This window comes from Acanthopagrus latus, chromosome 17, assembly GCF_904848185.1.
Source record: "Acanthopagrus latus isolate v.2019 chromosome 17, fAcaLat1.1, whole genome shotgun sequence".
NCBI lineage: Eukaryota > Metazoa > Chordata > Actinopteri > Spariformes > Sparidae > Acanthopagrus > Acanthopagrus latus.
The window spans coordinates 16,055,505-16,079,100 of record NC_051055.1 but is presented as its reverse complement, the minus strand read 5'-3'; the positions used below and the strand labels follow the sequence as shown (position 1 = coordinate 16,079,100).

The 23,596-nt window shown below is 43.2% G+C and overlaps 2 protein-coding genes across 2 annotated transcripts in view; one reads left to right on the top strand and one right to left on the bottom strand.

Moving 5' to 3' along the window:
* chn2 (chimerin 2) overlaps positions 1-18,767 on the top strand; it is a 29,657-nt gene extending 10,890 nt beyond the window's left edge. Inside the window, exons 4-15 of the mRNA XM_037073144.1 lie at positions 1,176-1,214; positions 2,859-2,914; positions 5,655-5,686; positions 6,854-6,967; positions 7,125-7,395; positions 13,535-13,618; positions 14,595-14,679; positions 15,928-16,101; positions 16,243-16,320; positions 16,532-16,669; positions 16,765-16,870; positions 17,414-18,767. Coding sequence (XP_036929039.1) covers positions 1,176-1,214; positions 2,859-2,914; positions 5,655-5,686; positions 6,854-6,967; positions 7,125-7,395; positions 13,535-13,618; positions 14,595-14,679; positions 15,928-16,101; positions 16,243-16,320; positions 16,532-16,669; positions 16,765-16,870; positions 17,414-17,585 — 1,349 coding nt within the window. The 3' untranslated portion in view covers positions 17,586-18,767. The remainder of the gene's footprint in view (positions 1-1,175; positions 1,215-2,858; positions 2,915-5,654; positions 5,687-6,853; positions 6,968-7,124; positions 7,396-13,534; positions 13,619-14,594; positions 14,680-15,927; positions 16,102-16,242; positions 16,321-16,531; positions 16,670-16,764; positions 16,871-17,413) is intronic.
* Positions 18,768-21,833: 3,066 nt separating this feature from the next.
* Positions 21,834-23,457, bottom strand: fkbp14 (FKBP prolyl isomerase 14). Its single transcript, XM_037074574.1, has 4 exons — positions 23,134-23,457; positions 22,666-22,817; positions 22,420-22,547; positions 21,834-22,320 (listed from the first exon to the last, which is right to left on the bottom strand). The coding sequence occupies exons 1-4, from the start codon at positions 23,328-23,330 to the stop codon at positions 22,162-22,164; spliced, it is 636 nt and encodes a 211-aa protein (XP_036930469.1). The 5' UTR covers positions 23,331-23,457; the 3' UTR covers positions 21,834-22,161.
* Positions 23,458-23,596: the final 139 nt, after the last annotated feature.

The window sequence follows — 23,596 nt, the reverse complement described above, 5'->3', positions numbered from 1 at the left end:
TCACATCAGTATATCGTTATATTGTGATTGCTGTAAGTGTTGTCTTTTTGTGGTCTTTAAAGACTGCTAAGTGATTACATTTCCTGAACTTGCAAGGCTTTTCTAACTTCTAATTATGGTCTTTACCCACATAGTCATTATATCTACATTACTGACGATTATTGATGCATAAAACATCTCATTGTGTTAACATTTAGTGAAAGTACCAGTAGTCATCCATACAATGTTCTGGCAAAATCGATATCAAAATGCTTATTAAGGTAGATTTAAAAAAAATTCAGATATTGCTTGAGAATGTTACAGTATTATTTTAAAGCCATTATCAGCCAGCGGTATGATGATCTCTCAGGGCGTCTCAATCCAGGTTCAATTTTGTGTCGTATCCAAAGCGCTTGGCCACATCTCCTGGCCGGCCTCAGCATGCGGAGGTGCTGCAATGTGAGATGTGTGTCGTTGTGACATTATGAGTAAAAAACACGCGGCATCATTCACGTCATAACGAGGACATTTTACGACATCGCTGGCACTGTAGTTCAGGCGCAAATTTTTGCCACATTTTTGTCTCATTTAGCGGCGCGTTTTATTGCGAGTCATTACTTTACCCAGTAGGTACTACAGTAAATTATCAGCTGCTGCGGGGCATTTCACTTCATCACCTCTCCAGCTCTTTTCAAGCTAATATAACAGCACACACTCCATCACATATTGCAGGAATGTGTTCGCATAATCATAAATCAGCCACCTCATTTCTCCCAGCAGTAGCCGTGCTGTGGGTGGCGAGGTCTAAATTGTATTTACTTGCATTAATCGTGATTGGTGTGTTTTGCACTCTTATTTCCGATTGGAGGTGTCATGTTTTTCGGGACCCCGCCGCCAGGTGATATAGATCCGGTCTGTGGCGTCACGATGTTTAGCGGAACAAGCCGACATCTGTATCGACTGTCCTTGAAGCGGGGGGGACACTGATTAGAAGTGTATTCACTGGTGCATCTCAAGAGGCAGATGCACAGTGTGAAGCCATATGCATAATTAAAGTGGAGAGATAAACAGCGGTGACATCACCACGCTGAAGGGGCTCACAGTCAGTCCACTGGGAAAGAGACATTTTTAATGAGAAAAATCGGCCACAAAACTATGAGCTCCTAACTGAAACCTGCCTTATTTTTGTTTTACAGACCCTGAGGATTACCAACCACCTATATGGAAGTCCTACTGTGAGTAATGAATTCATTTCATTTGCCGATTATTAACACTTCAACCCATGTCTGACCTTTCAATGTGTTTCCTTAAACCCTAACCCCTAACCCCTAAAACTGCAAATATCTTTTGATCTATGAATAACAAAGACCCATTTTTTTCCTCTATTTGGAAGAATTGGGTTTTTGATGTACATAGCACAGTTAGGTTCCAAAATGCACAAAAGGCACAAGCTCAAACACGCTCGCCCACACAGTACATTCACGCGTGCACAGATGCAAAGCAGGCGAGCGCTGATCTCTGAGTAAAATAGGTTACCGTCACCAGGGAAAATAAGATTTTCTACCTGCAAAGAGGCTCAGCTGAAATGGGGTCCTCAGAACACCCACCTCATTATACAATGTGTTTGCCATGTGGGAGGAAATGGGTCCTCAGGATTATATGTGAGCGGCAGCAGAGCACACATCATTTCAGCCAGAAAACTGTGTCAGTTTAAGCAATTACAGTTTAGTTTTTCTATTCATTTTCCTTCAATTAAATGTCTCCTCTGTATAATTTTCCAAGTCTCCTCCTGACTCCACTGGTCCTCTGCTAAGGTATTTTTAGAGCTCACTGTGTCACAGGGAATGGATGATGTCCAGATCTTGCTGGTTGGCTTAAGACGGCCTGACAAAACATGAACATTCACAGTCAGGAGTCTTCCTTCCCCTGCCTGGAGAATCTGCTGCAGCGAAGACTTAGCTCAACCTCACACAGCGATTTCCTCGCCTGAGAAATGAGGCCACTGGTGTAGTCTTCGGCTCTCATCCACATCTCGCAAGGTTGTTTGCCAAACATGCATATAGGAGCAAGTGCATTACAGTACTGAGCAGTGAGGACTGTTATTCTCTTACTATTAGAGGATTTTTTTTAAATGGAGTCTGGTTTGGAAATGTTTGTCTAGTGACAGAGAAACTCCAGTTCGAGACACATGAAGGATTATAAATTGGTTATGAAGAGAGGAACCACACTCAGCTGCTGATTCTTCTGTTGTGGTAATATATCTACCACCTGACAGACATCCCATTCTGCGGGAAACTGCAGCAGTATTTTGGCTGCTCCCACTTTTTTAATCGCTAATTGCAATGTAGAGATTCTGCGAGGCTGCTGAGGTGTTTGTGGTGATTACTCTGCCCTGCCGCAAATCCCTCAATTCCATTACCACTTTGCTCCACTGATTTACTTCGAGGCTCCTCCAAAACACGGCGAACTTGTCTACTACAGAGACGCTTGTATGTGTATATTTAGAAGCGCAGGAATGTTGTGCACACGTAAGGTAAGTACAAAACCGGTCTTAATTCACACAAATGGACTTCAGATATATGGCGCCTGTCATGTAAACCACTAACTGCTTGGCCTCGCAGACGTATAAGCTTAATGGCTCCTCTTGTACCGTGTTACCTTTGCTCTCAGTCAGAGCTGCGGTCAGATGAAGGCTGTTAAGTGAAGTCCAGTGTATGAAGGCTGCACTGCATCATTTAGTTTCCCTCATCTTACAGTAAGCGTGCATTGAGGTTGTTATTTTGGTGATGAATCTACAACATGCATGTTATTATAACTTGCACTGAGCTGTGCAGAAAGCTCAGAGAGCCCTCACTTACATCCATGTGTTTCTCTAACAGTGTACCAGCTACAGCAGGAAGCCCCGAGACCAAAGAGGATCACATGTCCTCAGGAGGTCAGTACATCTGTAAATCTGGATACAATAGGCTACTGTTGATGGGATGAAATGATTAGCTTCATGTTTTTACTAACCGTTTGGTTTGAAAAAACAAGCCGACAGAGACACGCTGTGATTCCTCACAGCTGGGAAGCTGGAAGTAGCAGCTGTTCTGTATTTCCCTTCAATATTATCTAAACTATTTATGGGTTATTTGCATAGTCAGTGATTAGTTTTGTCAAAAGACTCATAGGATTAGTCAACTAATCACTCAGCATAAATGACTGTTTGTGTTTGGAATTAAAGGGGCGATTTGCAAGATACGGCTGGAATGAAAATTGTAAAAACTGACAATCAGCAGTGTGAAGAACGACAGTGTTGACGTTATGTCAAAGAAACTGAAGTTAGCATTCTAACCAGCTAGCCCCTGCCTGTCTCCGAATACCACCTTGTACCTCTCAGGTGATAATATGGTGATAATATATTAGCTCCCTGTAGTTTCATCTGGGAGATTTAAAAATGGCAAGTTCTGAACAAAGATTTTAAAGGGGAACTCCACCAATTTTAGTCATTAAAGTGTGTTTACAGGTCGTTGGAAGTACTACCGCATATATGAGAAAAGTATTTTAAAACCTTTCGTGGCTCCAGAGGAAGCTGCACATAATCTGATAAATTGCCAACAGTGATGTCAATCTGTGGCGAAGTTGCATTGTGGGGAATGAAGGTGTCAGGTTTTGAAAAAGGAAGAAGAATCGGTGGAATGTGATATGTCTGGTTCTGCTGTACTGACTCTGATCATTTGTTTCTACAAATGTCCACAACAGTGTTATGGGGAGGTGCAATGTTAGACCAGTGGGCTTCTTATCAAAACTTAATGCCTACATTACCCACAATGCAATTTAGACATCACTGGAGGAAATCTATCAGATTTCATGCAGTTTCCTCTGGAGCCACAGCAGGTTTTATACTACCAGTAAACACACTTTAATGTGTAAATTTGGTGGAGTTACCCTCTAACTGCCTCATTAACTTGTCATAAAACACGCTTCATTCAAACTCGACATAGACTAAATGAAGCTAACCAAGACGTTCTTGGTTTGTCTTTCCACAGTCACCTCTTTTTGGTCGAAATAAATCCTCAATTCACAGAGTAAGATGAGAAAAATACCCGGCTCAACACGCTGTTTTTGCCTGCTGCTGATACCTCTCACTTTGCCTCTCCTGTCCCATTTTCATCAGGCTATATCTTACGCACAGCTTACACATTTAAATACACAATGCACAGGCACAACATATCATCATGTTGATAATGATAGAATGTCACATATCCGATACAGTGTGCTTCACCAAAGATAAAGGCTTTCTTTCTTTCTTTCTTTCTTTCTCTCTTTCTTTCTTTCTTTCTTTCTTTCTTTCTTTCTTTCTTTCTTTCTTTCTTTCTTTCTTTCTTTCTTTCTTTCTTTCTTTTTCACATGTGTTTAGGCACTTAAGCAAACTGAGCCACCTGTTGGCCCTATTCATTTCTTTTTGAAGGCTAGAGTTTGCATCTTGTCAAACTCTGTTTTCACTCTGGAAAACATTCACCGAGTAATGATCGAGCCTGGCAGCCTGAAACCAGACCAATCAGTAACCTATGGAGAGCGACTGGCTGCCTCCTGAAACTCCCACACCTCATGAGTTTAGAACTGTTTATACTCAGCGGTGCACTAGAGTCAGAAAATTGAACGTGATCCTCTAACTGCATGCTTCATTCTTAGCCTTAGATTTATTTTGAAAAGTATTTTGGTGTTTGGTTTTTGTTATGTTTTTCTGTCTTCTTCAAACTAGCGCCAGTGATTGGCATCACAGCTGGTTTGTCTGTTCATTCAGGCAGCTGCAGGGAGGTCGGGTAAAAAAAAACATGTCCATGTGGGCACCTGACTGTTGTTATAAGACAAACTTGAAAAATGTACAGCAAGAGCAGTATCACATTTAGTAAGTGCAAGCAGCATAAACACTTTGGATAAATGGCGAAGACTTCACTCTCTCATCTACATGATTAAAGCTACTGAGACAAGTTACTCTACTTGTTCCTGCCCTCACTGAGCGAACTGTCAATCTCCTATTGTACAGCCTCCCAGAAATGATGCATGTCTCATCCTATTTTGAGTCTTGCCACGCTCTGATGAGCAAAGTGAGAGCTGTGGGCTGGCTCAGTGAGATTAGTGGCTGCCCATTAATTCAAAGCACCAAAAATGATGTTTGACATATTACCAAATCCATTCTGATCATAACTGTGCATTTTAAAAGTCTGTCATCCGTAAAGGTGCGCGGTGAGAGGGTCTGGATAATAAAAATGTTCCTAAACCGTTCATCTTTCATCCGGAGTGATTCACAGTGACAGCACTGTTTAAAAAAACTGTCAGATACCAGATAAGGGATGTTTATTTTAGGCATATCCCTTGGAACATTTGTAGTGCAGACGCAGCACACACACTGTGGCGTGACACAGTAACACACAAAATATTAATTCTCTGCAGCTGGTCATCTATCACCAGCTGTTTTCTGGCACCGGCTGTACTTCGTCTCCACACTCTGTGATTTGGCTCTCTGGTTTGGTAGCTGCGAATAGACGCGGGGGCACAGATGGAGCTAATCTGTCCTGCGGTGTAGAGTCCTTTATCTTTCACGCAGGCTGTAAGAACAATTCGCCAAGCCACTTTAATTGAGCTTTCATATTATAGTGCTCCAGCCAATATGTCCTCTTCTGGTTTTGCAGATGGAGAGCAGACCCAAATACTACGGCAGAGAGTGAGTGTAACTTGATTAGTCATCATTTGTTTGCCTTTTTTTCAGACATTACTGTGCGGGGAATGGCTTTTATTCCGTTTCATTACTGCCTTGCATCAGATGTGGTTCAGATTTAATTAAGTGGATGAGTTTTTATGGGTGTGTGTGTTTGGTAAGAGCTCCTTAAAGGGACGTACCCCCATTTTTCATCTTACCTGTTGGGCTATTTATACATCTCGATTGTTTTGGAGGTATTGGCCCTTGTCTGCTTTTTCTCAAATAAATCAGAAGTAGATGGCGCTCAGCTTGTGGTGTTCAAAGTCTAAAAGAATGAACAAAACTCAACAGCAATGTCTCTTGCCAGAAATCACAACTACATTACTGACCGTGAACTGGATCCATGGCAGCACGGGATGTAAACATATATTCGCATCTTCCTTTGGTTGAGCTGTGACATTAGAAAAGAAATAACATGAAACTGCTCACAACATGGTCTATGGATTATCTTGAGTAACTTAGTCATGATTTGTAGAAAGAGACATTGCTGTTGAGTGTCATCTAGTTCCACTATGATAACAAAAAGCCAATATCCCCAAATCTTGGCAACTCACACCTAAACAGACAGATGTTTTAGTGGAAAAAATAGGCTCATGATTGTGCTGTTTTATATTTTCTGAGTTAAAATGCTCTTTAAACATGAAAGATCCCTTAATCCAGTCAACTAAGGAAACTTTGTATCCATGGACCATTTTTGTATCTTTAAAATACAATAGGTATGGGTATGGAAGCCCATTTCTGCCAGTTAAAAAATAAAAAAATGAATAAAATAATATTCCATAAATGTAAAATATCCCATCCTAAGTCATAATTATCAGATAAAAAAGCCAAAATTGAGATAAAAGTCAGATGTATAAGATAAAGTCATAAATATAACATAATTAAAAGTTAAAATTTTGTTAAAAGTCATATTCATGGGATAAAAATCAACATGTATCTCCTAATTATTACCTACCATGAAAGGCTTCAGTTTTGGCAGGCCAAAAGTTTGTCTGTACGTTTGGTGAAATGTCCCTTTAAGGTGTAAGCAGACAGATGAATATTTTATGTACATGTATGTTTCTTAACATGCAAACTGTGATCCCAGTATATTTGAGGATAAAATGACTTTGACATCGACTTTTTTTTCAGATTTCATGGCATGATCCCTCGAGAATATGCAGATGAGCTGCTGGCGGGAGCAGAAGGTGCTTACCTAATCAGGGAGAGCCAAAGACAGCCAGGGACACACACCTTGGCCTTAAGGTATCAACACCATCAGCATGCAGCGCAGAATCTCTGAAAGGTCGGCCCCTGATCATGGGCCCAGCCTTCGCCCCTTGCCCACCTTTTTCACTTTTAATTCATCCACTCAACTGATTCAACGTCAACTTCACTTCCTCAACCACGTTTCTCAACCCAGGTTTGGTCACCAGACCCTCAACTACCGATTGTTCTATGACGGGAAGCACTTTGTCGGGGAGAAGAGGTTCGAGTCGGTCCACGACCTCGTGACGGACGCCCTCATCACTCTCTACATCGAGACCAAGGCGGCTGAGTACATTGCCAAAATGACCACGAACCCCATCTACGAGCATCTTGGTTACACTTCGTTGCTCAAGGACAAGATGGTGCACAGGCTGAGCCGGGGACGCACAGAACCACGCAGAGTCACCTTCCAGAGGGATGAAAGGGTGAGTTTTATGACTGTTCATTTCACCAGAACGGAGGAGTGTGGAGTGTATAATTTAATGTATTTTAAGTTGACTTTAATGGCACTGTACTTTAGTGGGGGTGGTAGACAGTGGAGAGGGAAGAAAGACTGAGAAAGATACAAAGTTAAGCGATATCTAGAGCTGAAAAACAGTAATTCAATGAATCGCTAAACAGGTAGAAAGAAATTTGTGAGATCAAGTAGATCAATACTTTCATGTCTGTCCAGGGCTGGAGGTGAAGCACCATTCATTCCTATGAGAGCTGCTCAATGGCACATAAAGCCAGAATTGTGCAACCTCCCAGGTACAAAATTACCCAGATCTTCTGCATTGTGAAACCTCTGCCAGCTGAGCCAGATAACTTCTGGTACTTCGCTCCTGGCTAACTTGAACAGGAATGAAACGATTTAATTATGCGGCCTTTCTAAACTTTCCAAACATTATCAGATTGAATGGATCTAATTATGATAGTGAAACGAGACATTTTTCTCGAGGGATGTGACTCTCAAAAACATGTATCCACAGTTTTACAGCCACTTCTTCCTCGACGTCAGCTTATGGGAAAAAGTCTTTCTGGGCCTCTGCGCCTCTTATGAAGATGTAATTACATGGTTCGGCCACTTTGTCAAGTTGCCTTCAAAGTCGGGTGCTCTTGCTCAAAACAGTAGTCCACAAACTGATGGGTGACATCATGGTGGATTTACACTTGTAGGTTAGACATGAAGCTACCACCAGCAGCTGGTTAGCTTAACATAGCAAAGAATGGAAACAGGGAAACCACTTGCCTAGATGTCAAAACTAAGGGAACACAATACACTGACAATCACTTCTAGAGATCACCAGTCTACACGCTGAATCTGATTTGTTTAATCTGTATGAACGACCAAGTGTAAAATTGTGGTATTTTTTTGTTGAGGTTGCCAGGCAAGCTCCATGAGAGTGGTATCCAAGCATATATCCCAAAAGCTACATCTTTAAATGTAACATCTTTAGTTTGGTCAGTCGTTCTGACACCAAAATCAAAGATGTATCTTTAAGTAATAATAAGGTATTTGCACTCTTTCGCTATCATCTTCTGGAGGGGAACCCTGCTACAAAAGCTGACCTCTTATGACGTGCTATTAATGAGGATGGTTATTCCAGAGTGCTCCGTAGGGAAAAAAAATGTCGAAAAAGAATGTCAGAGAACTTGACTTTTCATTTTGTGATCAAAGTTTCTTGATCACAAAAGACCTCAGTAACCCACAGTCCTAATTGTCATAATGAGCCACAGTCATGCTTCTAAAGCAATAGATCTCATTTAGGAAGCTTTCAGTAGTTTCATCCTCTCAGCATGTGTAAATTATCTGGTACATTTCCCTGGGCTCTGTGACAGACTCGCTATAACACCGCGATTTTGATCTACTTCCACGCTGCCGAACACTTCCAGTAGGATTAGAGAGCTACAGTGAGGACACTTTGTCCTGTGAGTGAGATGTACATTATCTCTGTAGCCCCTGGGTGTGTTCACTGCTGCCATGCTTTGTTGCGTCCTCTGAAAGGTAATGATGACCGAGGGGACTGGGACTTTGCTCTGCCTGCCATGCATATCAGACACACTGATCTTGGGTGAGACAAATTGCTCGTTGTGTTCGTTGGCACTCGTGCTCTGTTGTCGCGTTAAAGTCTGTGAATGATTTACCATATCAATAAGGAATGTGTGTTTACTAACTGGAGAAGAATCGCAACTATCTTTCCACTAGGGGGCAATCTTATCTTGTTTCCTCCCTCATGTGGACTTGGTGACAGCTCTTTAGTCACACAAGCTCTTTTTAACCCTCAGAGCAGCACATAGTTTTTCTCACTCTGGGCTCATCGTTCATTGCATTATAAAGGTACTGAACCTCTATCGAAACAGCACAAGCATGACTTAAGGGGACCTCTAAGATGTCTTTTGTGCAGGTAAACACAGTCATGATTCTGTAAATCATAAAAAAATAAAAAATAAAACCCATTTACCCAACCTTTTTCCAATTGCCCTCTGGTACTACCAATAATGGAATGAAAGGCGGGGCTCTGCATCTTATAAATACAGTTTTACTATCTCTACATCTCTTCTCTGAGTAAACACAGCCTGCAACCCACATGACATTTCTCTGAAATCTGGTCACATGACTGTTGGTCCCAGCCCAGTAATTCAAGGCATCCGAGGTGTGCTAAGCAGTGCAAAATATAATGTTTATTATATATTCATGACGGAAGCATTTGCTCCGCATCATTTTCTCAGAGTCCATCAGAAATTTGAATATTCGACAACAGTTTCTTTTGCACAGTTTCTGGCTATGATGCCATTCAAACCCTTCAGGCGGTTGTTAATAACAAATGCTAATGACTTTTGTTCAGTGTCATGCAAAAATACACAAATATGATTTATTTGAATGAATTGAAAAAAGAAGTTATTTATGTTTAGTTATGTACATTCATTCATATATGCAATATTTTCTACAAGTCCCCACAAGTGTTAACAATATTGGAATAAAAGCCCCCCTCCCATTTTTTCCAATATTGGTAGCACTTGTTGGCTCCAGATGCTGCACATACACCCAACGTTATTTGTTCAAGGACTGTCAGAAATTTGAAAAAAAAATCTGACAATAATTTTTTTAATTTTTTGTAATCTTGGTGTTTTTACAAAGAGAGCATGCTTTAAACCCACTAGCCAGCTGTTAATTACAGACATTTCTTTGCCTCATCTTCTTCATGGAGCATGTAGTTCATGAGTAGCACCTTTTATTTGTTTAAGATCAGATTTATGGCTTTGGTGACACTTTGTCTTTGAAATTTTGACCTTTAGATTGTCACACAGTCAGTCAGACACAAGACGGCCCTGTCAGTCGGAGCATCAGTTGCAGATATCATCAGTCTTCAGTTTGCTCTTTGTAACCCAAGACAGGAGCCATTGATGCAGCATTTTTGACCTAATGGCCACCGGTCAGTCAGTAGTCTATTGACATATAGCAGTTTCATACAGTATACTGTTTCATACACATGCCTCTAGGAGAGAGCTGCTTCCTCATGGGGGCTAACTTATATTTGCTTAACACACAGTGCTTTATTGAACAGTGTCAAGTGCTGTAGCACTCTGTTTGATTTGCAGCCATGACGTTTGAAATTTTGCGGACTGCAGACTTCAATTAACCTCCATCTTGGCAGGTAAATCTGGAGCACGTCCCCAGCTCTAAATGTCACTTTGTCAGTTATCTCGCTTTTTTGTAAAAAAAACTGATTTCATATTCCTTCTGCCAAATTCTATACCCCAGGATCTGAGTCAGTGACAGCTGTGATGATGGCAGGCTTTGACACAGGGTGTTTGAAAACCACCTGCCAGTCATTTCCTTCTGGAGACGGCGCGGAGGGAGAGAAATGTTTTCTGTCTGCTGGAATACAACATGTCCAAGAAGCAGAGACCCGGCCGGATGGCTCGAAATCTGCGGTTGCTTTTTGAACTTGGTGTTTACCACTTTCACAGCCACACCCTGAGGCCTTTCAGCCACAGTAGCCTCACTGTATAGCCAACAGTGACTCATATTTACTCGGTGTCAGGTTGATGCTAACATATTGCCTCGGCTGCAAATTCTTGCGTGATTAAAATGCTCCCAGACGATGGCGGGGGGGTACTGACTCGACCTGTAGACCAACATCCTTCTCTTTGCATGTACAGGAATCTGCTCAGTGGCCAGAACCTCCACCACATTCCTCCTGACACTCACCACACTGGTTGAATCTCAGTGGGGCTCTCGACGGGTTGGTTTGCCTCACATGCCCTGGAAAGATTTCCATATAAATTGTTGTGTTGTTTGTGAGGATAATTACCTGTTCTCTCTGAACAGTTTTGTGCTATAAAGATGTAAACACTGCCTGTGTACGTCTTTTGGTAGTAAAACGAAGAAAAATGCTCCCTGTAAGACTTTGAGAAGTGCTTATTTACTTTCAGAAACAGACAAATAGATCAATTTTCAGTGTTCCCGTTCAAGACAAGAGAGTGGTAATTTCTTCCCGTTTTGAATAATGGCTGACATCTTCACCCTTCACAGTATGTGTGTTTTTCTTTTTGTTCGCGATGCTGTGAGGGCTGCTTTGTCGAGGATGTGACTAGATGTATCCTGCTGTCGTCGCTGTGTCAGTCCCCACAGTGCTGTTAGCCCAAGAGTCCATGTACTCCCTCACAACAGGCTCCGCTCAGCTGTGCTTTCACAAAGCCTTGCGGGAATAAAAGAGCCAGAGCCAGTGAAAAGAAGTGCGGAGCTTGTTGTGTGACCACCTTTTGTGTCCTTTCTTCCAAACCTCTTCTTTAGGGGACAAGAAGCCATCTGCCTGCAGACAAAAGAGCCCATGCAGGCCTCACCCTCCCTCCCAACCTCCCAACGTCGGGAGGCTAAAATATCTCCAAGGGGTCTATTCCTCATCTGGCCCCTCAGACTTAGCTGTAGAGCTGAGATGCATGGTATGGTATGTGTAGGTCTTTTTAAAGAATGTCGGCCACAATGGCAAATATCTTCACCTGTCGTGTCACTCTCGTGGCTATCAGCCAGTTAACTTTTGCCCCCAGACACCGGAGACAAAAAGAAATAGCTGGTACACAAAAAGCCTGTGGCAGTTTCTTTACTCTGCTTCTGTGTGTGCGAGCTGCCAATCCTTTCATTTTATCTCAGCTTTGCAGTTGCCCTCTGGGTCCTCTGCTCCCTGCTTCATCGCTCTGCTTTTGCTCCAGCACTTTATCATCACAAATCCAGTGCTTACTGGCTTTCTGACCTTCCCTTCCTGTCTAATGAATCAGTTGAACCTTGTTTTCTATGATGTGTTCGCATGTTGCGTAGAAGCGCTGCCTGACATAAAATGGTGCAGATATTTGGGGGTTTTGGCATGTGGATAGCCCTGCTGTCAGTGCCGTGCTCCTCGGATCAGAGCGTCTTGATTAATTAGAAAAGCAGTCAGCCATGCGGTGCTGTTTACTAGTTGTTTACACGCAGAGCTAATAAGGACAAATTCAGCATGAACATAGCAACAGCCCCCCACTGGTAACTCACTATATGGCTGCAGACCTTCAAATGAGCTTCCTGTGGGATTTTATTTAGATTTGGGCACTACGGGATTATTCCCTGTGTAAGGATTATGGCAGTAATCCCTCCCAATCCCAGTTGATGGTCTGGCTCTCTGTCCTCCGAGACAAGTGACTGTGATTGGCGGGAGAGTAGTGTGCAGTCGGAGTGTCTGGAAGATCCAGTCTGGACGACTGTGCGGGGAATTCCACCAGCCGACTGACATAGCTGGAGGTCGAGGTCTGTTTGAATTACAAGGACGCAGCCTCCTCGGCTCAATCGGGCCGGAGAATCTTGGGTCTTTGAGGAGCCGAGTGACCCGTTTAGGAGACCCAGTGCTGTCTGAGAGCTGTGGTATTATCTCCAGTTAAGTGAAGTGGAGTGTGTCCGGAAGGCAGCATGCTAATGGGAGTGTGCTCTGTGATATAAAGAGGGCGTCTGCACTATTGATCCTGCTTTACAGAGCTGCTGAGCTGTGTGAAGCGGTCCTGACAGCACCCGACCGCCCTCACTCTCAACCTCCTGGCCCCTCCCTATTAGGACCCTGTTCTCTCTCTCTCTTTCCTTTCTGGGCGTGTGAAAGAGGGCCATTGTGCGAGGCACACTCCTGCCCTCAGGCCGCCCACCACCAATCCTGCTCCCCCTGCTCTTCTTGCTCGCTGCTGCTACCACCGGAGTCACGCCAGATGCAGAGTCAGCCCCGCACTGGCTGTCATCACTCGCCCTCTTGGGTCAGAGGGGAGTGGAGTGTAGCTGCCGCCTCTGCGCTGGGCTGTTGCCGGCAGCGCCTGCTGCACAGCACCCACGTCTCCCCACCACATCTTTCCCCAGAGGAGCTAGAGAGTCTGTGGGAACCCGACCAGGCGAGCATGGAGGCTGAAGAAAACAGAGGAGGCTCGGGAGGAGAGCTGATCACCCACAAGGCGAAAAGACAGGAGAGGAAGCGCCAGGAGCTGCTGGCTCTGGCTCTGGGAGTCAAGCTGGGCAGCAAGGGAGCACTTCTGTGGAAGCCTATTAAACTGTTGGCCTCCTGTCCACAGATCTCCTCACCTCTGGTGCGACGGAGTGCCTTGAAAGACACGCAGGAGAAGCAGTGCTCCTACGAGAAGATACACAACTTCAAGGTGAGCGTGATATTTGTTCAATTTTTATCTCCTTCTAGGACAAAAATGTTTTCTGCAGGGTTTTTTTTTTTTTCTCAGCAGTTTAGCCATCCCTGAGAGAGATGCATTTACAGATGTGTTTTCCCCTCAGATGTTTGCTCGTCCCATCATAGACAGGAGTGTGTGTGCGTGTGTGTGTGCGCGCGTGTGTGTGCGTGTTGTTGTGATGAGAACACACGCAGCTGACACCCAAATGTACTGAGGGGGGACTAATGGATACACTACACCGCAGCCCATTAACAGCAGAGCTCATTGATTAGCATTGATTTTAAAGCTCTTAGATCCATTTTTGCTTCAGTATGCTGAGTTTGTAAAAGCGGTTATGGAGTTTAAAAGTGCTGTAGAGATGAAAGGGCGTCGGTGGAGAGTTGAATATGGTTATGGGTCTTTAAATATACAAAGGAGAATGTAGGGATACTTTGCCTCTGGGCCCCTCAACATTCTTGCAATTGTATCTTAGGTTTCAGTTAACAGACGGGTTATAATGACCCCCTGCTTCTTGTACGCGTCCCCTTTGAAAAAGAACAAAAACTGTCCACTCACCACCTGCTGCATGCCCTCCTCACTCATCAGCCTACCGCTACCTATTCAAAGCACCAATGAAGGTGCGCGTGTGTGTGCGCACGTGCACTTCAGGTGCGGCTCCATTTGCCATCTTATCTGTGTTTTTTCGGGGGGCACAGTGGGCGTACATCTGTTATTTTGACTTGCGGGCTTGCCTGCATGTATCCGATTGCCCGGGAGCAGATGCCAGACACATTATAGTAAATCCTTTAATCTGCCTTGTATATACAAATGCTCTCATTTGGCGTGGGGTCCCGTCCACTGTAGCTGGGGATCACAAAGTAATCTCTGTCCAGTGCATCAGAGGGGGAGTTGTCCAAGTTTTGGTTTGGGTGTGTGTGTGTGTGTGTAACCATGTCTTTTCTTACTCCAGGTACACACCTTCCGAGGGCCGCACTGGTGCGAGTACTGCGCCAACTTCATGTGGGGCCTCATCGCCCAGGGTGTCCGCTGCTCAGGTAACGAAATTCTCTCCAGCATCAACATTGCATGTCATGGATTACACGTAAAATGTTGCGCAATTCATGGATTACATCAGCGGTGTATGATCTGTCCTGTCACAGATGTTTCAGTTGCATAATTGCTGTCGATTACCCCTTTTCAGTTGATGGTTTAGTCAAGTTGTATGGTTATTCTGATTTTTCCTGTTATGTCTGTGACAAACAAGTTGAGGTCCTCCTGTCAGTGATTCATCAAAACACATTCCTCAGGAAAAACAAGTGACGCCGTGTTTAATCGCGGTCAAACCAAAATGAAAGGCAGCGAGATGTTTTTACACGCTATTTTCTGATTCCCATAAACGGTCACTGCGCAGGAGAGAGACCATGTGATGCAGTTTGCCGACAGCGTTTGCATCCAAGTGAAAGTTATGTTTTTCCTCTGTCAACAGAAATAACTACGAGTAAAATATGTAAATGATGATAAATGCAGGTCAAACGCAGGTCGAATGTACTGTAATCGCTGACCAAATATGGCCTGAGAACTAAGCGATTGTTTGCGTATTAGAGTTCAGTGAGGCTTTCACAGTCACAAGACTCATTCAGTTCACAGACCGTCATGGAACTGATGCTCACATCAGTGGACTCGGCTGCTTTCTCCCCAAACAGAGTGTTTGTTGTTGAGACATTTGCCATGCTGATAAGCCTGAGGCAAACACTGGTATCATCAGACACCTCATGTGCTGTTTGAAACAGGAGACACTTCTTTGTCCCACCCTCACTCCATGTCTAGCCTTTATTTTTTTTTTTCTTATCTCTCACTACACTCCGTCTGAGTGCGAGGACCCCAATAACCAGTCCACCGTTAACGTCGCTCAGGCGGTAAAAACGTCTTTGTGATGGACGATTTCAGTCGGACGCCGCCGTCCACAAGTACGGCTCCTTCAAAACCCACGTGGCACACAAGCAGGCGTACTTCACACACGCACACATAAGCACACACGGTCTTGCCAGCTGTCCAGCACGCTCCATGTGACTAAAACTACAAGAAGAACCCTCGCCTACGCCATTCGCTGTTATCTACCTTTGGCGCAGTGCACAGAGACGGCTTAGCAGCGGCTGTGCTGTCTGACAGCGCAGTTTATCACTGACTCTGGGAAACCTTTTCAAACGTCTTAATGTCTTAAGCCTGCTGAAATGGTTGTGTTATCACAAGTCTGGGGCAAATCTCTCTCTCTCTCTCTGGTTATCTCCCTCATGTTCGTCTAGATTGTGGGCTGAATGTACACAAACAGTGCTCCAAACTGGTTCCCAGCGACTGCCAGCCGGACCTGCGCAGGATCAAGAAAGTGTTCAGCTGTGACCTCACCACGCTCGTCAAAGCTCACAACACGACACGACCCATGGTGGTGGACATGTGCATTCAGGAGATAGAGCTGAGAGGTGAGAGGAGCTCACACAGTCAGGCGTTCTTCAAACTAGTTTAAAATGATCAGAAATTCCTTTTTTTTTTAAAAAATAGAGGTCTAAATTTCCTCCGCAGAATGGGACAAAAGAGACAAGCTTCCTCATTTTCTTTTTCAGGTATGAAATCCGAAGGCCTCTACCGAGTGTCTGGCTTCTCAGAGCACATAGAGGACGTGAGGCTCTCCTTCGACCGAGGTTTGTTCACACCCGAGTTCTGTGCCCCCAAGGGAGCTCCGTCTCTGAGGTTTTTATTCACGGGTTCATATTTTAAACGCGAAGCTTGTGTCAGCTGCACCACAGTGTAGAAATAGCCCCGTTTGTTATTTTGTGACGTGCATGAGAATATGCAGCTTTTGTTCAGAGGTGCACATCAGACGTAGACTTTGTGTTTTTATTTAATCAACAGATGGTGAGAAGGCGGACATCAGTGCCAGTGCCTATGCAGACATCAACATCATTGCTGGTGCTCTGAAGCTCTACTTAAGAGACCTTCCCATTCCAGTCATCACGTTTGACCTGTACTCCAAATTTATTCAAGCTGCAAGTAAGAGCTCTTGAGTTATTCCACACCATCACTGTGACTCTTAACTTGTACCCTGCAGGGTTGTGGTACTAATCATGCTGCTAAATGTGCGACAGAACTTCCACATGCTGAATCCAGACTGGAGGGCATCCATGAGAGTTTGCTGCAGCTCCCTCCAGCCCACTACGAGACACTACGGTACCTGATGGCTCACCTCAAAAGGTCGGTTTCACACACGCGCGTCTTCAATACAAAGACATGGAGTGATTTCTAATTATTTTATTTAAAAGAATAATGCTCTTAATGTTTTAGACTTTTTCACATCACTACACATTTCTTTAAAAGATCAAAATGAACAAGAACTTGATCCTATTCAGAAGAATTGCATCCATGACCAAAGTCTGATATATCTTCTTCTCTAGTGTGCCATAAACATCCACTGTAGAGAAACACTTGCACTGTATTAATCTGCAATTGAAAATTGTCCCCCAGAATTGAAAAGAAAATAATTTTTATTAAAGATGATGTTTTTTACTCATTTTTCATGAGTGCGACAGAAAGAGGACAGAGTTCCAAATGTAAAAAGAGGCAGACTAACGCATTAATGATTTTGGTCTTCTCATGGGCCTTTTTGAAAATAAGCAAGTAACAGAATAACGCAAGCCGAATCCTCCGTGACCCAAAAAGGAAACCACATTCAAATATTTTTCTGTTTGCCTCGATTCGTCTCTCCTCACAGACCACTTATCCTCTTGTGTTTTGCAGGGTCACTCTGTTCGAAAAGGACAATTTAATGAATTCTGAAAACCTTGGGATTGTGTTCGGTCCAACGCTTATGCAGCCACCGGAGCTGAATGCCTTGACTACCCTGAATGACATGAGGCAGCAGAAACTGGTGGTGCAGCTTATGATCGAGCATGAAGATGTCTTATTCTGAGGACCGAGGCATGCAGCCCTTACTGCAGAAACGAAGGACAATTATTTATTCTGTCACAAGAGGAAATTCAAGCCACCTTGATTCTAATGAAGTTCCAGAAATGTTTGTAATCAAATCGAACTTGAAATGCTTCTTTCTCGCATGACTGTTTTAGTTGAAGTTGGTTTAGTGTTGACATCGTCTTGTTACTGTAAAGTTCTGGGTTTTCATAGTCAGCTGCGACCATCGTTTTTATATTAGGAAAGGATCCAGTATTTTTAACTACCTACAGTGCTGTTCCCTCCTCTCCTTGATTTGAAGACTGTCACTACCTGGTGTAGACTCAGTCATGTTGACAGCACTGTGTGAAACCTGCCTCAGGCAGATCGTCAATCAGTGAAGGCCTGGCGCTGTGTAAACCGGGTGTCACGGCAGCAACCAAGCTAACTTTCCCACATGTGTGCATATTATGATTTTAGTGGGAACACTGGTTAAAATGTCATTGTAGATAAAAAATCCGATCATGTAATGATCCATATTTTAACTGTGTCTACTAAAATATGAGAGATGAGACAATTGGGCGCTCGTGAAGCACTTTTTTGCAACAAGTGTAAAGATTTATTTTGTAAAGATGTTTATTTTTGTCTTTTACTCTGCATCCTGTTCTGTTGTCACAGTAATACAGTATATACTGTTGAGAATGGTGTCGAATTTGTCGTCTGAATACAAAACTCTTCACAAGAGAAAAGAAGAATCAGAAGAGCGATTCTGTGGATTAACCATTTTCATTTGCAGCGTACTCAGTGTTATGATGAGGAATCCATAAGTGGATTAAATATTGATCATTCTAATTCACATGCTATATTGCAGATTGCGCACCACATGAGCAAAGCTCGTCTGCACACATGTCGGTTGCCAGTTTGTAGTATTTCTGTTTACATGCTGTAATTTGGGATATTTTCATGTGAAAAATATGATCTGGGCCCTTTTCTTTCTTCTTGTATGTCAGTAACATGTCTCGGTGCAGGAACAGTTGCCTTTCACTTCACAATGCCATAGAAGTTGATAGTCTTACTAAAGCTGTACCAGCATGTTGCTTTCACAGTTGGTTTGATGTGATTAAGTAAAATGCTTTCTACAAATCCATTTTATCAAAATGTATTTTTGTGACGGTTGCAATTTATCAAATGATGGTTTATTAAAGGAAAGAAAACTTCAGTTTAAAATGTTTCTCATAACGTCAGTCTCCATTTAACATAACGTTTCCAGTATAATAGCTGCAGAAGAGGATCATTCACATGAAAGGCGCGGCCCTACGCTAGAGATGATTGCTTGTAGCCCGGAGCACAGTGATTCACAGGTATGTGGTTAACAAGATTTTATTTGTCTCGTGACAGTTACTGCCACGTACTTTTTACCCTGAAGGCCTTATCAAACATTCAGTCTCTGTCTCGATGGCCTTCCCATTCGTCCAGTTTTACCTTTAGGCGTGGTCAGTAGAGTGGACTTTTGCCAGGTGCCATATAAACTTCCATGGAGACGAAAACAATGGTGCCTTTTGTGAGAAAGGACACGGTTGCACCTCAGTGTTCACAATCCATCTACTTCCCTCTGTGAAACTGTGTTTCTGAGAGCGTCGCTGGTGCATGTCAGCCTTCGTCAGGATGCTATTTCAGCAGGAAGAAATTGCAAAACAATAGCAGGCTTCTTTCTCACTCCTCTTTTTTTTTTATTTAAATGATTCCAATGGGATTAGAAGGTAGATGGTTGAAGCTAGTGACTAAAATAACAAGCATCCTCCAAAATTGAAATTCAAACCTGCAGTGCGCCACAGTATTAGATGGTTAAAGTGGTGCGGTTTTCATGCGCCTCTTTGTGACAGAGCTGTGATATTATACGTCAACACTTAAAGCATGTGACGCTGACATTGTGTTTGTGTGCCGCCTTTAGTGTTTCTGGGAGAAAGAGATTGAATCTTCTAATATCTCAGCAGCATCATTTATTTTTTATTTTAACGGGGAGGCTGTCAAGATTCAGTCAGCCAAAATCTCACAGCTTTCACTTGTATGGTTTAAAGAAGAGAACAGACTGAGAGCACTGACAGCGATCACATTTCAGTGGCTTCTTTAGGCTTTGTTCCTTCTGTTGATGCTGCACAGCTGAGAGCTACTGCCTGCAGATTGATCACTGAGCTCCAGGTTACATCTGCGCTGCCTGTCATAGACCTTATAGATAGTGTATGTGACGTGGTATATTATAGATATACACTATATTACCAAAAGTATTCGCTCACCCATTCAAATGATCAGAATCAGGTGTTCTAATCACTTGGCCTGGCCCCAGGTGTATAAATTCAAGCACTCAGGCATGCAGACTGTGAAACAAGACATTTGTGAAAGAATGGGCCGCTCTCAGGAGCTCAGTGAATTCCAGCGTGGAACTGTCATAGGATGCCACTTGTGCAACAAATCCAGTCGTGAAATTTCCTCGCTCCTAAATATTCCACAGTCAACTGTCAGCTCTATTATAACAAAATGGAAGCGTTTGGGAACAACAGCAACTCAGCCACGAAGTGGTAGGCCACGTAAAGTGACGGAGAGGGGTCAGCGGATGCTGAAGCGCATAGTGCAAAGAGGTCGCCGACTTTCTGCACAGTCAATTGCTAGAGAGCTACAAACTTCATGTGACCTTCAGATTAGCCCAAGTACAGTACGCAGAGAGCTTCATGGAATGGGTTTCCATGGCCGAGCAGCTGCAGCCAAGCCACACATCACCAAGTGCAATGCAAGGCGTCGGATGCAATGGTGTAAAGCACGCCGTCACTGGCCTCTAGAGCAGTGGAGACGCGTTCTCTGGAGTGATGAATCACGCTTTTCCATCTGGCAATCTGATGGACGAGTCTGGGTTTGGAGGTTGCCAGGAGAACGGTACATTTCAGATTGCATTGTGCCAACTGTGAAATTTGGTGGAGGAGGAATTATGGTATGGGGTTGTTTTTCAGGAGCTGGGCTTGGCCCCTTAGTTCCAGTGAAAGGAACATTGAATGCTTCAGGATACCAAAACATTTTGGACAATTCCATGCTCCCAACCTTGTGGGAACAGTTTGGAGCGGGCCCCTTCCTCTTCCAACATGACTGTGCACCAGTGCACAAAGCAAGGTCCATAAAGACGTGGATGACAGAGTCTGGTGTGGATGAACTTGACTGGCCTGCACAGAGTCCTGACCTGAACCCGATAGAACACCTTTGGGATGAATTAGAGCGGAGACTGAGAGCCAGGCCTTCTCGACCAACATCAGTGTGTGACCTCACCAATGCGCTTTTGGAAGAATGGTCAAAAATTCCTATAAACACTCTCCTCAACCTTGTGGACAGTCTTCCCAGAAGAGTTGAAGCTGTAATAGCTGCAAAAGGTGGACCGACATCATATTGAATTCTATGAGTTAGGAATGGGATGGCACTTCAGTTCATAGAATGAGTAAAGGCAGGTGAGCGAATACTTTTGGTAATATAGTGTACTTTGCGGTGTTTTTCACTATAACCATAGAACATTTTATTTTCTCAGATCACTTCTCATTAGTTAATAGACAACAAACAGGAAGTTGGTTATCTGGACTGACATGATGTTTTGCGTACAGTGAGTCTAATTTGACAGAGCTGTGAGTGTGACCACAGTCACTTGATGATTTTTTCTTTTCTCTTACTCAGGACTCAAAAACACAATTTTGCATCTGTATACTCTTTTAGGCAATGTTTTTTGTTCGCAAAATGCACATTATGGACACCACTGGGGGAATGTGGTTCTTGAAAGTTCCCTGCAATTATACAGTAAACATATGAAATTAAATTCAGTGTTATTCCTTGACGGCACAGCCCAGAATCTGGGACACTGATCACCACAATGACTGAAATCCTACTATCAAAGACTACTGTGTACATTTCCTGGATTTTCTAATGTGGTCCTCTCATTTTGATAACTCAGTCTGCCTGAAACATTATAAAATAACCAAGTTGATCGATGAAAGTGGAAATTAGTGGAGATTAAAAAGCTGACAATTCACAATTCAGCTGACAGTAGTTTTAGCTGGATTTGTTTTGAGATTTGATTAAGACTTGAAAGTATGATACAAAAGTCTAGGACAAGAGTGCCCTCTAGTGATTAATGAAGACGTGCACAGAAAATAACACTTCCACCAGGAATCACAGCACCAAGGCTAAGTGCATGCACAGGTTTGTACTATGAATATAATAAACATGAATTAACATAAAGTTCTGTTTATTTAGAAAACATTTATTTCATGAAATCATTTTTTTTAGTGTATAATACTGTATCCTACAGACATCTGCTTTGACATCAGTGCATGAAGGATGGAAATATAAATAAATTATGGACCTAGTTCCTAAATAAAATGGCACAAAATGGAGCAGATGTAAACCAAAAGTTAGACAGCACTGTTTGAATGTAGTGTAAATAACAAAAGGTCCATGAACCGCCCAGAAACTAATTCACAATTCCTCAATTCATGGCACTATTTTGGAGGAAATTGATGAAACAAATAGCAGATTGTAGTTTCGAAAAGTAGATGAAAACCAGTCTTTTAGAGCTCATCGTGTTGGTAGACAAATTCCCTCACAGTTATAAAACCATCTTCATCTTCATCCTCATTTTTGAAGATGTCCTCCACCATCACTTCATGATGGGTGTCATTAGGCGAGTATCCGTGTTTCTGAAATTCTTTCTTCAGGTACTCTTTCACCTATAGAGCAGACAGAATGATGATAACATATACCAACAGAATAAACATACATATCAGGTCTTGATACATCAAGAATAGCAGTTCAGAAGAATTTCACACCTCCTCCCTTGAGAGCTTCCAGTCATCGTTAAGATCCATCTCCCGGAACGACTCGTGAGACCTGGGACCATTTTGGATATCCATGAGCTCAATGTCAAAAATGAGGGTACTGCTTGGAGGGATCTTTCCTGTATACAAACAGAAACATTAATGTAAGAGAAGCACAGATATGGTCACACAGGAAGCAGGGGAGATCCGATGCAACAGACACCCCCAACATCTATTTGTTTTTCGTGTACATGTTACCTTTTCCTTCCTTGCCATATCCCAGAGATGAAGGAACAGTCAGTTTCCTGCGCTCTCCTTTGCACATGTCCTGTAGACCCTTATCCCAACCTCTGAGCGCCTCTCGGATCCCAAGAGTGAACCATACTGGATTTTTATCCCCATCTTTGCGGCTGTCAAGAGTCAGAAAGATCCACCACAGTTTATTTGATAAAGACGTCCAGTACAGTGATAAAGAAGTCCAGGACACACAAAACTGTTATGACAGAATATGTACAATGTGAGTTTTATGGTGACCGTACTTAATGCTGATGTGTGGATGGAGACTAGCACAGATTCTTACAACTGCTAGGCAGCATCAGTGTGTATGCAATTAATATACAGACTGCAGCTTTATCAAGCAGGGACCCCATGCTGCCCCTGCACACACACTGTGACAAAATGACTCAACATGCAGAATTTGTTTTACAGCTTGTAGCAACAAGTTACCTGGAGTGAAACATGGTGCCATTGCTTTCCAAGAATCCTTCGTAGTGAACAAGTAGCATGTCTCCATATTTTGACTTGCGGTAGCACATGAAGGGTTTATGTAAAACTTCAATTTTCACCTCTGGCTCGGGCAGTTTCCCCCCAGTGACGGACACAAACAGTGAGGGCAATAGCGAACAAATGGAGAAAAGGAGCATTTTGTGAACCGGCACTTGCTGACAGAATTCAGTAAAAAGCTAATTCAAACCCTTCCATGAAATACTGTAACTAAAATAGCTACATGGCAGGGATATCAACTACGTGGCAGCCAACTTCTGCGATGAACGCAGCCTCTGTTCAGCTGTCTGCCCCCCTCCTGCTACTATTGGATAACATCACCCCCAGGCCCCGCCCTTAATACAAACTCTCTTATTCTATTGGTTCTCTGTTGTTTCAATCGCCCTAGTCAACTCCCACAGTATTA